Source organism: Emys orbicularis, chromosome 6 (genome assembly GCF_028017835.1).
Source record: "Emys orbicularis isolate rEmyOrb1 chromosome 6, rEmyOrb1.hap1, whole genome shotgun sequence".
In the NCBI taxonomy this organism is placed as follows: Eukaryota; Metazoa; Chordata; order Testudines; family Emydidae; genus Emys; species Emys orbicularis.
Window position 1 is genome coordinate 129,722,050 of NC_088688.1, and position 15,448 is coordinate 129,737,497.

At 38.4% G+C, this 15,448-nt stretch overlaps 1 protein-coding gene across 1 annotated transcript in view; it reads left to right on the forward strand.

Moving 5' to 3' along the window:
- HOOK3 (hook microtubule tethering protein 3) overlaps nt 1-15,448 on the forward strand; it is a 118,416-nt gene that overhangs the window by 51,273 nt on the left and 51,695 nt on the right. Inside the window, exons 7-11 of the mRNA XM_065406217.1 lie at nt 895-957; nt 2,877-2,960; nt 3,799-3,962; nt 10,866-11,006; nt 12,206-12,407. Of these exons, the coding sequence (XP_065262289.1) occupies nt 895-957; nt 2,877-2,960; nt 3,799-3,962; nt 10,866-11,006; nt 12,206-12,407 (654 nt within the window). The remainder of the gene's footprint in view (nt 1-894; nt 958-2,876; nt 2,961-3,798; nt 3,963-10,865; nt 11,007-12,205; nt 12,408-15,448) is intronic.

Sequence of the window (15,448 nt, forward strand, 5' to 3'; positions counted from 1 at the left end):
ACCTTTATGTTACTAGTATGTATCTCAATCTTAACTTCTGTCTTAACGTAGTTTTTTTTTTTCTTTTTTCTTTTTCCTCCGTCTGGGAATTTCCTTTTGCATTTTTTTATGTTTGAACTCCCCTCTAGCCATTTTGATATTGTAACAGATTGGATGTGTGTCCAGAAAGAGGATTTATTTTCTTATCTGCTAATTTTTTCCTCTGGAGAAGCATGTCAGCCAATCTGGAGCCTCCCTAGAAAGCTATAACTAAAAAAGATCTGATTTGCTCTTTCCACCAACCCTTAAAAATCCACAGGTTATGTTTGTCCAAATAATAAAGTTCAGTTCATATATCATGCAAGTTGCAGTGTTTCAGTTTTGAAAATATTCATTCCGGAGCATGGGCTCTTAACTTAGGAATTGCAAACAAGTCAGGAGGGGGAGTCATAATCAGCCCCTCTTTTTTTTATATATAATTAAATGGGAGGAGCAGGGACCCCAGATTTTTTTGTTTTGGTGTTACATGGGGTCAAAGTATGAAAAAGGGTTAGAACCAGTATTAGAGTGAAAATTCCAGAGTAAATCTTTACTACCATATGGATTGCTGCCAATATTCTGCAAAAAGCATCCCGAGCTTTTCATGATGGATGATAGGTAGGCATGCTTTTACAGAGGGAAATGTACCAGATAAGATTTTTTTTTCATATTCCTTTATAGTGTTTGTCCTACAGATTTATAATTCTCTCTGTATATACCATACATAAAAATGTGACGTGAAAACTTAAGGCCTTATCTTCAGAACAAACCTTTCTTAAATTTAAGCTTGATCTGGGTTTTTTATAAATGAAAACTTAGCTTTTAATATACAAATAAATCTTTTGCTTTTTCTAATCCAGTGTAATCTAATTGCAGTTGATGAGTAAAGAATCTCCAGTCTCTGTTGGAAATGATGCTTACGTTGACCTTGATCGTCAGGTACCTAAGACCAGATGTTTCTTTTTCTTTAATCATAGGAAATCAGTGTGTAGTCAGTCTGGTATATGGCATGTTGTAAGCAGGCTGCCTCATCTTCTTCTTCTTTTCTTTTTTTGAAAATCTTTTGGGAAAATTCAAACAAAGGAACACACATTCAAAGTTTTAAATGTAATATTTTTTCTTTGTTAAAGTACAATTTTTTTAAAAGAAAGTCAGGTAATCAAAAGTTTCAATTACATATATTTATCTGTGGCTTATGTCCATCAGTAGTATGTGCTACATTTAAACAAATAAGTAAATAAAAGAACTTTGGTATATATAATTCTGAATATGATTGTTCACAATGCATGTGCAGAACAAAAATATTTCTTTGGAAAATAAAATTCATTATAAGCATTATGAATAGTTTGTAGTTGTCATGCTCAAAACTGGCATTATTTCTGACATAGCAAAAAGTGAAGACCTTACAAGTCAAAGGATAGTCAAGAAGAAACTAAATAGAATTAGTAACATTTATTAGCTGTAGACAAAACTTTTTTGCTCTAGCCAACTCTCTTTTAAGTCAGTAGAAAGACATCCCACTTGGCTTTAGTGGGCTAGATCAGGCTCAGATATCCTTGCAATAATCCTGGGAACTGTTGTGAATTTCCTACTTTGAGAAATTTTGGGAAAATTCCTCAGTGGCTGAAGTATTTGTGAAAAATGCTGGACCAAATGTACGTCAGCTATTGTGTGTGCATTTTGAGAGCACATTATGTCATTTACGTTGTTTCTACAGCCTCAACCACAGTCCCTAAAATGGTAGATGTATAACCTGGAGAATGGTACTGTTTTTACTGAATCATTATATCATAAGTTATCTGTGTGGCTGTACATACTGTCTAAGAGATGGAGTTAATTTTTATGTGTCAGCTGTCACCTGAAAGGATGCCATTCTCTACAATAGATTAGATCGTCGAGAGAAGTAGGAGGCCCTTGTAAGGCTTCTAAGAATTCTTCACATTTATTCCAAAAATACATAGTGTCTTTGTGTTTGCTTCTCAGACTGATTTTCTTTCCATGTACTTAATTTTACAATCCTAGAGAAACTTGGAAGCCATAAATCTTTCCATTATTATAAAATCCTTTAGAGACATAACTGAATAAATGCAAACGTATATATTAAATGATGTCATTCAGATTTAGACTTTTCCTCTACCACAGCAGTTGTTTCCCCTTTGTGCAGCAAAAGTAGTGTACCCAGTGGCTAGACAGGTTTTACCTTAATTGTCTATTCCTTGTAATCCATCTCCCAGTCCCTTGTGTATTTGCAAACATAGTGAAAACTGAAACTATTCACTCTTGTAAAGAAAAGTGGTGTTGACAATTTTTTTAATGTACAGAAGTGGTATATTTTCCAACATTCAGGTTGTGGGGGTTCTTGAGCGCAACATGTAGAATGAAAATGCTTGCCTTAATACTTTGTTTTGGAAAAAAGAATTGCCTTCAGAACAAAGAATTGGGGGGGGAGGGATAGCTCAGTGGTTTGAGCATTGGCCTGCTAAACCCAGGTTTGTGAGTTCAATCCTTGAGGAGGCCATTTAGGGATCTGGGGCAAATACCTGTCTGGGGATTGGTCCTGCTTTAAGCAGGGGGTTGTACTAGATGACCTCCTGAGGTCCCTTCAAACCCTGATATTCTATGATTCTATGTTCATCTCTCACATATGAATGATCTGAGCTCTTGAATGATAATAGGTGCCCTTTGTCGTCTTATAAAAGTAGAATAGTCAATAACTTTTTTCAAAATAAATAAATATGATCATAAAAACAGACTTTACAGTGAGGATATCATTCAACATCCTTTATGGTTACAAAGAATTACATGTATTATAGTAATGTTATTGTGAAAATAAAAATGTTTATATTAATTTTAAATAGTTGAAGAAAACTACAGAAGAATTAAATGAAGCTTTAGCAACAAAAGAAGAAATTGCTCAGAGGTGCCATGAATTAGATATGCAGGTAGGTAGTTTATTATATGTGCACAATAAATTTATGGAAATTGTGGAGTTAGATTGAGAAAGAAGGGGCATGGTGATTCTAAGGCAGCTGAAGAAAGGAAGCAGTTCGGAGACCGGTCTTTTTAAAAGTATATTCAGAAGTTGTACTTCTTTAACTATACCACTTTAGTTAAAGGAATACAATCCTCCTGAGTGTGGTTGCAGTATAAAGGTGCTTTATACTAGTTTAGCTATTCTCATACAGGAAGGGAATATGCTATACTGGTATTCTAGCATTAGGAGTTGTATTAGATATAACTATTTGGGGTGGGGGAAGTTGTGCCCCTTACCAAAATAGTTACACCAATACAAAAATTGTGTGAAGAACACATCTTAGGTCATCTTTTTTGAGTAAATTGAGCAAACTTGATCTGGAAGACATGAAGAGAATAAATCTGGAGCTCAGAAATGCTGTTTTATCAAAATCAATTTTCAGAGTAAAAGTGCGCTTTACTAAGATTTTATTACAGGATACTAGCATTTTGTTTTTGAAGGTAGACGAAGACTGTAATGTATTAAAGCCTTTTTGTTTGATAACTGGCTAAATTGTGTTTGGTTTTAGATGTCTCTAATAAATATAATTTAATCTACGTTTTAAAAAATTAATGTTGTTATGCCCCCATTATAATATCTTGGGTACATCACAAATATTAAGGCTAGGATGCATTGCTCTCATATAAGTTTATTAGGAGTCTATCTATCGCCAGTTATGGGTCATACTAGCTCCATCACTTGCACACAAGTTTTGCTCTTTAAGCTGACAATTCCATTGTTCCGGTTTTGCACTTTTGTTGTAACAGGTTGCAGCACTTCAAGAGGAGAAAAGTAGTTTACTAGCTGAGAACCAGATCCTGATGGAACGTTTGAACCAATCTGATTCTATAGAAGATCCCAACAGCCCTGCAGGACGTAGGCACCTGCAACTGCAGACACAGTTAGAACAGCTCCAGGAGGAAACGTTTAGGTAAAGAGATCCAGAGTCGGTAAATTTCATTTCGAACTAACAGACACCTTATGAAATATTCCAGAAAGCAGATATTTCGTTTTAACTAGTAAACATTTTGTTCCTATTGGCAGTTATGTTGAATTATTATAGTGGGTGCCCATAATGACCACTGTAGTTAAGTTGACAGATAAGTTGCCATTATGACCCATCTTTTTATAAGCTTAGATTATATAAACATTTGCTTTTTAGGCTGAAATTTTCCATGCTTGCTCTCTGCCCAGAGTAGTAGTTTACAAAATGTGTACATAATCCCTGCAGACATTTTTTTAGCTCAGTGAGGATAAAATATATATACTTACTTCTAACCATAGTTCTGGGACAAGAAATTCCCAGTTGAAAGGTTGGTATGGACAGTGTCCTTAATAATAATGTTCCCCCTTGAAAAAACAATTTTTTTGTGATTTACTCAAAGATAAAAGCAGTGCTTGAGAGAGCTCCACTCCCATTCGTATTTCCTCCACTACCACTTTGTTCTTTCATAAGAACATAAGAATGGCCATGCTGGGTCAGACCAAATGTCCATCCAACCCAGTATCCTGTCTGCCGACAATGGCCAATGCTAGATGCCCCAGAGGGAGTGAACCTAACAGGTAATCCTGTCATCCATCTCCACCCTCTGACAAACAGAGCCTAGGGACACCATTCCTTACCCATCCTGGCTAATAGCCATTAATGGACTTAACCTCCATGAATTTATCTGGTTCTCTTTTAAACCCTGTTACAGTCCTAGCCTTCACAACCTTCTCAGGCAAGGAGTTCCACAGGTTGACTGTGCACTGTGTGAAGAACTTCCTTTTATTTGTTTTAAACCTGCTGCCCGTTAATTTCATTTGGTGGCCCCTAGTTCTTATATTATGGGAACAAGTAAATAACTTTTCCTTATTCACTTTCTCCACACCACTCATGATTTTATATAGCTCTATCATATCCCCCCTTAGTCTCCTTTTTTCCAAGCTGAAAAGTCCTAGCCTCTTTAATCTCTCCTCATATGGGACCCGTTCCAAACCCCTAATCATTTTAGTTGCCCTTCTCTGAATCTTTTCTAATGCCAGTATATCTTTTTAGAGATGAGACCACCACATCTGTACGCAGTATTCAAGATGTGGGCATACCATGGATTTATATAAAGGGAATAAGATAGTCTCCGTTTTATTTTCTGTCCCTTTTTTAATGATTCCTAACATCCTGTTTGCTTTTTTGACTGCCGCTGCACACTGCGTGGACGTCTTCAGAGAACTATCCACGATGACTCCAAGATCTCTTTCCTGATTAGTTGTAGCTAAATTAGCCCCCATCATATTGTATGTATAGTTGGAGTTATTTTTTCCAATGTGCATTACTTTACATTTATCAACATTAAATTTCATTTGCCATTTTGTTGCCCAATCACTTAGTTTTGTGAGATCTTTTTGAAGTTGTTCACAGTCTGCTTTGGTCTTAACTATCTTGAGCAGTTTAGTATCATCTGCAAACTTTGCCACCTCACTGTTTACCCCTTTCTCCAGATCATTTATGAATAAGTTGAATAGGATTAGTCCTAGGACTGACCCTTGGGGAACACCACTAGTTATCCCTCTCCATTCTGAAAATTTACCATTTATTTCTACCCTTTGTTCCCTGTCTTTTAACCAGTTCTCAGTCCATGAAAGGATCTTCACTCTTATCCCATGACAACTTAATTTACATAAGAGCCTTTGGTGAGGGACCTTGTCAAAGGCTTTCTGAAAATCTAAGTATACTATGTCCACTGGATCCCCCTTGTCCACATGTTTGTTGACCCCTTTGAAGAACTCTAATAGATTAGTAAGACATGATTTCCCTTTACAGAAACCATGTTGACTTTTGCCCAACAATTTATGTTCTTCTGTGTGTCTGACAATTTTATTCTTTACTATTGTTTCAACTAATTTGCCCGATCCTGACGTTAGAATTAATGGTCTGTAATTGCCGGGATCACCTCTAGAGCCCTTTTTAAATATTGGTGTTACATTAGCTATCTTCCAGTCGTTGGGTACAGAAGATGATTTAAAGGTTACAATACCCTAGTTAGTAGTTCCGCAGTTTCACATTTGAGTTCTTTCAGAACTCTTGGGTGAATGCCATCTGGTCCCAGTGACTTATTACTGTTAAGTTTATCAATTAATTCCAAAACCTCCTCTAATGACACTTCAATCTGTGACAATTCGTCAGATTTGAGGGACGGCTCAGGTTTGGGAATCTCCCTAACATCCTCAGCCGTGAAAACTGAAGCAAAGAATTCATTTAGTTTCTCCGCAATGACTTTATCGTTTTTAAGTGCTCCTTTTTTATCTCGATCGTCCAGGGGTCCCACTGGTTGTTTAGCAGGCTTCCTGCTTCTGATATACTTAAAAAACATTTTATTACCTTTTGAGTTTTTGGCTAGCTGTTCTTCAAACTCCTTTTTGTCTTTTATTACATTTTTACACTTAATTTGGCAGTGTTTATGCTCTTTTCTATTTATCTCACTAGGATTTGACTTCCACTTTTTAAAAGATGCCTTTTTATCTCTCACTGCTTCTTTTACATGGTCGTTAAGCCACAGTGGCTCTTTTTTAGATTTTTTACTGTGTTTTTTAATTTGGGGTATACATTTAAGTTGGGCCTCTATTATGGTGTCTTTGAAAAGTGTCCAGGCAGCTTGCAGGGATTTCACTCTAGTCACTGTCCCTTTTAATTTCTGTTTAACTAACCTCCTCATTTTTGCATAGTTCCCCTTTCTGAAATTAAATGCCACAGTATTGGGCTGCTGAGGTGTTCCTCCCACCACAGTAATGTTAAATGTTGTTATATTATGGTCACTATTTCCAGGTGGTCCTGTTATAGTTATCTCTTGGACCAGATCCTGCGCTCCACTCAGAACTAAATCAAGAATTGCCTTTCCCCTTGTGGGTTCCTGTACCAGCTGCTCCAAGAAGCAGTCATTTAAAGTATTGAGAAATTTTGTCTCTGCATTTCATCCTGAGGTGACATGTACCCAGTCAATATCGGGATAATTGAAATCCCCCACTATTATTGAGTTCTTTATTTTGATAGCCTCTCTAATCTCCCTTAGCATTTCATCGTCACTATCACTGTCCTGATCAGGTGGTCAATAATAGATCCCTACTGTTGTATTCTTCTTAGAGCATGGAATTACTATCCATAGAGATTCTGTGGAACATGTGGATTCATTTAAGATTTTCTTCATTTGATTCTACATTTTCTTTCACATATAGTGCCTCCCGCATGACCTGTTCTGTCCTTCCGATATATTTTGTACCCCGGAATGATTGTGTCCCATTGATTGTCCTCACTCCACCAGGTTTCTGTGATGCCTATTATATCAATATCCTCCTTTAACACGAGGCACTCTAGTTCACCCATCTTATTATTTAGACTTCTAGCATTTGTGTACAAGCACTTTAAAAACTTGTCACTGTTTATTTGTCTGCCCTTTTCTGATGTGTCAGATTCTTTTTTATATGAATGTTTCTCGTGTGATCTGGCCCATACTTTATCCTCTTCCATCCTCTCCTCCTGACTAAAACCTAGAGAATCCTGCCTCAACTCTGCTTTGTTCTTTTCCAAATAATTCTTTCTCTTCCCTCTTCTAGTTCTGTGCATCTAACACCTGACAACTTTTCACCAATTTAACTACATAAGCCTCCTACCCTGTCCCCTTCCTTTGTTTCTGCTCAAGATCATGCCACTTTCAATAAGGGCAAAATCCACAACCCCCTCTCGTATTCTCTCGGGCCACTCCCACCCTCTCCTCCTTTGCCCCATCTCTGATGCTGAAGTCTTTTTTCTACCCTTTTCTTACCTCAGAACCAGTGGCTTTGATCCAGTCTTTTCCCACTGCTTCGTCTGTCTTAGCTGCTGTCCCTCTGTCTTGGCTCCTTCCCCTCTGTGATCAAACATGCTCTCATTTTCCACTATCCTAAAAAAATTCACTGTATTTTATCTGTTACTCCAACTAGTGTCCTTTTCCCTCCATATGTCCACACTATGTATGAGTAGTGTACACATATTCCTGCTAATTAATGCTTTGACTCTGTCTTGACATCACTGCCTTCATTCTGCTGAAATTGTACATACCACATTCACTAATGACCACTTCCTAGTTATGTTGATCAACTTCTTCTTTTCTCTTTCAATTTCTGCACTTTCTTTCACTCTGTTGATCAGTTCATTCTCCTCCGCACACTTCTGCTCAGGTCTGCCCCTGCTAATTCTCCTTTTAGCATATTGACCTGTCCTTAAAGAGTTTTTTCCCTGGGGCCTGTTCCTTTGCCACCTCTCCATCTATCCTCCAGGACTATGCCCTCAGTGTCCTCTTTTCTGCACTCTCTACATTATATCTTCCAAGTTTAATTCTCAAGCCTGTGTGACATATACTACTGCAAACTCGAGTAGATCAGATTTAAAGTGGGTACCCACTCATTAGTACCCAGTGCTAAAGCCTCATTAGTACCCAGTGCACCTGGGCTGAATTCAGGGCATCATGTCTAAACCTGTTCTCTTCCCACCCAAAACCTCTCCTCTCCTCTCCTCTCTGTCCATGACATCATCAGCCTTCTTGGTCTGTCAGTCCTGGAAACTTTGTGTCATTTTTGATTGTCTTCTTTCTCTTGCCTCTCCCACTGACCATGTCTTGTCTCAGATCTCGTAACCCCTTTCTCATTGGTCTCATTAAATTAACTGCTGCTCTATCTTTCCTGACCCATCCCCTTCTTAGCTCCCTTTGCCGGCTTTCATTCTCTTTTTGTATCAAATTCATGCTCTTGTTTCTCACTTCCAAGGCTCAGCAGAGCTTTGCCTTGCCTATGTTGTCTCCTCCTCCCTCCAAACAGGATGCTTCACCAAAATTACTCTTGATTATTCCCGGCATCCCTTCGCAGTTTCATGCCTTCTTTCACATCACCCTCTGGGCTTGGTACCGCTCCCGTTACTATTGGCCATGTGTTGGAATTATTAATAATATTTGAATTAATATTAATACAGTAAACCACCAAATACTAATTTAACCATAAATTCCTTTATTAAAGCCAAAGTCCAAATGGTATTTATACAATTGCTCTAAACATGCCTAAAAAGCCTAAATAATAAACAATTTATTACATCCAAACAGTAACAAAACATTTATAAGCATTTGATCAAGATACTTACAAACACGCTAAAGCCAGGGGTGCTTAGGCCACATTGGTCAGCTCCAACGTGTTCAGGCAGGTATAAGCAATGAATCTTGTAAGAGTTTACTTTTTATACCCTTTAACAATTAAGTGATATCACTGCCAGTTACTGACTTCAGGTAACAACCAATTTGAGACAGTTCACCCTTACTTCCAGTCTTAATCCAGATAAGATTTACAACCTCCTTTCTTCCCAAGCCCTTTCCTCCCCTAACTGCTGTCCAACAGTTTGCCCATTGCACTTGGGTTCACACGGGCTTTACCGCTGGTGTGTGGGTTGGGGAAGGGCCTTGTTGTCTCATTTTAAGATAGACTCTCTTTGTTTTATTTAAAACCATATGCAGTCACCCCTATTGGCCAGAGGTCTTCCTTTTATCTCATTAGTTATTCTTTGAACCAGACATCCTCTCTGCTTTATTCCTTCTGACCTTATCATTTATTTTCAAGACCTTCCTTCTACTTCCTGGTCTGGGCCTTTCTTTACAGCACATTTTCCTTAACCAAATTTAAGCTAACTCTAATTCTTTAATTTTATATTTATCCTAGGCCTGGTCTACACTACGACTTTAATTCGGATTTAGCTGCTTTAATTCGAATTAACGCTTGACCCGTCCACACAGAGAAGCCATTTAATTCGAATTAAAGAGCCCTTTAATTCGATTTCTGTACTCCTCCTCGACGAGAGGAGTAGCGTCTAAATCGGTATTGTTAATCCGAATTAAGGTTAGTGTGGCCGCAATTCGAAGTTATTGGCAATTCAATGTTATTGGCTACCCACAATGCAACGCTCTGGAAATCGATGCTACTACGGTAGCTTGGACGCACACCACCGAATTAATGGTGCCTAGTGTGGCCGAATACATTCGAATTTATAAAATCGGTTTCCTAAACTCGAATTATATAAATTCGGATTAATCCTGTAGTGTAGACATACCCCTACACCATGCAACCTCTCTCCTTCAAAAACCTGAACTACCATATGTTACATTGTGTTCCATCTATTAAAGAGCACACCCCACTTCTGTTGTATCCTATTATATTCTCTTACGCATTTATGGTATAATTTCTTAGGGCAGAAGCTCTGTTATTTGTTCAGCACGTTTTTTATGTTGGCCAAAATGGGATCTCTTGGAGGTGCTGAACATCCACAGCTTCCATTAAAAAACGGCCAATTATCTAGCTGCCCAAATATGGATAGAGTATGTTGTTTAAGGTACCTGCATTTGGAAAATGTTGACCATTGTACATAATCTTGCTTACGCTGGGGTTAAAAAAAAGAGTAAAGGTAATCCTTTTTGTGCACCAGAAAAGATTATATTTTTGTGCCCCAGGCATTCTGAGAGGAGTGTTTTAGCAAAGATTTTCAGTAGCACAGTGAAAGCCTTAGGATTTCTCTTTCTTTCAAATACAACGATGATGGGAAGTATACATCTCCTTGTTGCACTGCAAGCAGAGTTGTTGATGACATTGTCTTGGAAGCATGTATACCCATAAAGCTGGAGCTCCCTCCACCTCCTTGAAAATGTAAGAGAAACTGGCAACATGATGATGTTCATTGGCTTTTTTTTTTTCCTAGTGTCCCAAAAAGTTGCTATGAAGGAAGAAGGTAACATTGGCCTGTGGTTAGAACATACCCTTTCTTTCCTACTGTTTTATTTCAATTCTGTAGGCTAGAGGCAGCCAAAGATGATTATCGAATACGTTGTGAAGAGCTGGAAAAAGAAATTGCAGAATTGCGACAGCAGAATGAAGAGCTAACCACTTTAGCAGAAGAGGCTCAGTCTTTGAAGGATGAGATGGATGTACTTAGGTAAACTATATTACTCTAACCACTAGGGTGTATGTTTCTTTTTATTCCTAAAACAAAGTTTGTTCTATCAATTCATCTCCATTAGCATTCATATAGTTTCAGAATTTTGCATACATTAAAGTAGTTTATCAACAAGCACCAAAGTGCATCCAGTTACCATCAAAATTATGAGGTTGCGAATTTTCTACCAGTCAAGCAACCTGATCTCACATCATTAAGCACTGTATGAGTGGTATTGCAACACTATCCGTGTTATGGTTGCAGTGGCCCTTCTTCATTATAAGCCCCTGTTTTAAGGCATTTACAACTTTTTGTAAAAAATTATCCTTTGGGCTGAAATGTCTTTTGCTTGTTCTTAACCAAATGGTGAATTTCTTTGAAAATTTTGGTAAAAATCTCTTTGGTCATGTTTCTAAATTGTGGTATTCAGCAGTGAGAGCTGTTTATTCAAATGTGAGCATTATAAACTGAGCCCCCTCCTGCATCCATGTTCCTAAAATTCTTAATCTAATCTACTGAACTGCTATTGTGCGGAGAGGGCACAAGCTGCCCGGTAAATGGGTATAACAGCTCTTTATGTGTTCCACTCTGTTTTCCTTCACTGACAGTAAAGATGCTCAAGTAGTTCAAATTTATTTGTTTGTTTTAAAAACAAATTAATCTGTTGGTAGGCATGAAAACAAGAGCAGATGTAGGGATAGTATTGAAAAGCTGCCTGAAAGAAGTGAGTTTTGAGGATGGATTAGGAGTCTGAGATGGAGATTGCCTGAGAGAGAGGATGGCATGAAAATAGAACTTGATGTGGAAACAGACAAGGATACAATAAATGAATTCAAGCAGGAAGAGTGATATCGTTGGAAACTACAACATTTTGGATAGGTTGCTGAGGGGAGAAGCAGCGAGGCTGGCAAAGAGAAAGCCAAGAAACATAGCAGTGAGGATAAGTTGTTTGCTTTCTTATGCTCCTCCTGGTTTTTGGGAACCATTTCTGTATTGAGTTTAATACTGAGGAGACTTCAGAGCACTTATGATGTTAGCATGCTGACTATTATTCTATATTATTTGTATTACTGTAGTGCCTAGGAGTCCTATCGATGGACCAGGCACTGTACAAACAAAGATCAAAAAGATGGTCCATGCCCCAAAGTTTACAATCGGAATAGATTTGATGTAGCTTCTCCTTCTCGGTTATCATCCAGGCATTCCTCTGATAAAGTGGCTAAGTTAGAAAGCCAGGTAGAGTCATACAAAAAGAAGCTGGAAGATCTTGGTGATCTGCGGCGGCAAGTGAAACTCTTAGAGGAGAAGAACACTATGTATATGCAAAACACTGTAAGCTTGGAGGAAGAACTAAGGAAAGCCAATGCAGCGCGTAGCCAGCTGGAAACATACAAGAGACAGGTGAGAACAGAAATAGGATTGCAATTGATTTGTTGATTTCTTAACCTTTTCTGTTGATGATGATGATGATGATAATAATTATTATTATTATTATTATTATTTTATTATTATTAATTTGGGTAATACCTCCAGAACTCATTCATGAGTTCATTAAAGAGCTCATTCATGTTCTATGTAAAGGATCTACTTTATTGTAAATATCCCTCTCCCCCTAGCTCGTATAGCTCATATAGAGCTGGTGTAACTCCACCTACCAAGTAGGAAAAAAGTCAACAAGATCTGTCTCTCGTGGATAGACAAAATGTATAAAATTACAGATTTTTAAGGTCAGAAGGGACCACTGTCATCTTCTAGTCTGACCGCCTGCGTAATGCAAAGCATAGAACTTACTTGAATTAATTCCTGTTTCAAGTCCAATAGCTGAGGTTAAACTAGAGCAAATTTTTTAGAATAAATATCTAGTCTTGGTTAAAAAATTTCCAGTGTTGGAGAATCCATCATAACCCTCGGTAAGTTGGTCCAATGGTTAATTACTCTCACTTTAAAATGTGCACGTTATTTCTAGTCTGAATTTGTCTTTCAGCTTCCAGCTATTAAATCTTGTTATACTTTTGTCCACTAGATTGAATAGCCCATATTACATTTCTATCCCCCATGTAGGTATTTATAGACTGTGGTCAAGTCACCCTTTAACCTTATCTTTGATAAGGTAAATACATTAAAGGAGCTCAATCTCTCACTATAAGGCATGTTTCCCAATCCTTTAATCCTTCTCATGGCTTTCTGAAACCTCCAGTTGTTCAACACCACCAGAGCTGGACACAGTATTCCAGTAGCAGTTGCACCAGTTCGTGCTCTGCACAAGCTCCACCTCTTTTCCCCTCAGTCTTCAGTGTCCTGTTGCTCCATGGAGCAAGCAGGTTAGCTCTCTGCACTGTCTGCATTTTCCGTCTTTGTTCCTTCTCCTGCAAGGAAGAAGAGGGAAGGTAAGAGGAGATTTGTTGAGATTCTTCCCCTGCCTGGTGACCCTTTCCAGCTATTAGTCTCTGATCATCCCGTTGACCTGTTTTACACTTTGGCAAATTCAGTTTGTGATAGGTAGTCTCCCATTAGCTTGTGAGAGGTTGTTCTCAGCCCCAGTGCAGTGTTTGCTCTGCGTCTGCCTGGTTTGGACTCTTGGGGATGTTTTTCACTTCCTCTAAGGGCCAGCCCTGGCAGGTTTACCTCGAGTTGAGAGGATATATATTTCTCATCCTATATGCCATGGAAGGGGTAAGTACCCCTCTTGTTACCAGCACCCTCTGAAATGAAGAGCATGTACATTCTCCAGTTTAACAGAGGTGAAGTGAAGTACTTTATTTCAAGATGGATGGAAGGAAGGTGCATACCTCCCCGAGGCAGCTTGTGCTTCTACTCTATATTGATTTGCCAGGACCTCATGCACATTAGCACTGGTGTCTGCACCTGATCATACCTGTTCCCCCATTAACCTGGGATGAGCCTTGGGCAACGGAAAGGGGTGTAGTAACGAGAGAGAGAGCCTGGAGCACTGAGTCTGGGCTGAGGCCTGAACCAGAGGCTGTGAACCATAGTCAGGCCATATATTAAAGCAGATGCTTATGAGTTCACTGTCCAGTGATGAACTTGGCAAAGTTGCTGCTAGTGTACTGGGCACTAGATATTTACGTAAATATATTCTAGCTTGTACAGATACATCCCAATCTAGTACAAGACAAGATGGTTTGACAAAATAATGAATAGGGATGTTTCATCCAAGATATTAGGAACAAGGAGAGGTAACAAACAGAGGTCAGGAAATAAGCATGGTGGTACTTAGGTTCCTTATAGACTGTTGTTTGTCTCATCTATAAATGTTAGGATACTTCGCCTTAACTCTTTTTCCAGCCTAGGGGGCAGCGGCAAGTCCGACCACTGACTGAACTGAGTCCATTGTAATGAGCAAACATGTTTTAATGTAACTGTAGATATTGATCCAGGGAGCCAGTACCGTGCTTCATTGACAATAAACCTGGCCAAAGACCTTTGTAACCGAAACGTGCCTGTGATTTTTCTTTGAGTAACATCAATGTCTGTTGAATGAGCAGGTTGCCTTATCTGCTGCTAGTAGTGATAACATTTGGAGCTCCAAGGACAGAAGCACTGAGAGCCTGGACAGCATTACTGAGGCAACAACATTCCAGCCTTCAACACTTAACCACACTGGGTAGTACTGTTGAGATTGGCTGAACCAGCTGTCTGTGCCAAGCTGGACAGCACACGGAAAGAACACACACAAACAAGCCAACTGACCACAAGGGGTACTTCATTCTTTATGCCAAAGATACAAACAATTGGAAACAAAAGATTACATAGGAAGCGTTAGGCAACCTTAACTTTAGGCATTGCTACTGTTCACACTAGAATTTTAAAACTAGGGCTGTCGAGTGATTAAAAAAATTAATCGCCATTAATTGTGCTGTTAATATTTAAATAAATGGTATTCTATTATTTTTGGATGTTTTCTACATTTTCAAATATATTGATTTCAGTTACAACAGAGTATACAAAGTATACATTGCTCACTTTATATTTATTTTTGATTACAAATATTTGCACTGTAAAAAACAAAAATAGTATTTCAATTCACCTAATACAAGTACTGTAGTACAATCACTTTATCATGAAAGTTGAACTTACAAATGTAAATTAAGTACAAGCTTATGTACAAAATAAAACTGCATTAAAAAAATAAAACAATGTAAAACTTCAGCGCCTACAAGTCCACTCAGTCCTACTTCTTGTTCAGCCAATTGCTCGGACAGACAAGTTTGTTTACATTTGTAGGAGATAATGCTGCCCGCTTCTTGTTTACATGTCACCTGACAAATGTCAGTTTGCATGGCACAAGATATTTACATGCCAGATGCGCTAAAGATTCATATGTCCCTTTATGCTTCGATCACCATTCCAAAGGACAAGTGTCCATGCTGATGATGGGTTCTGCTCGATAACGATCCAAAGCTGTGCGGATCGACACATGT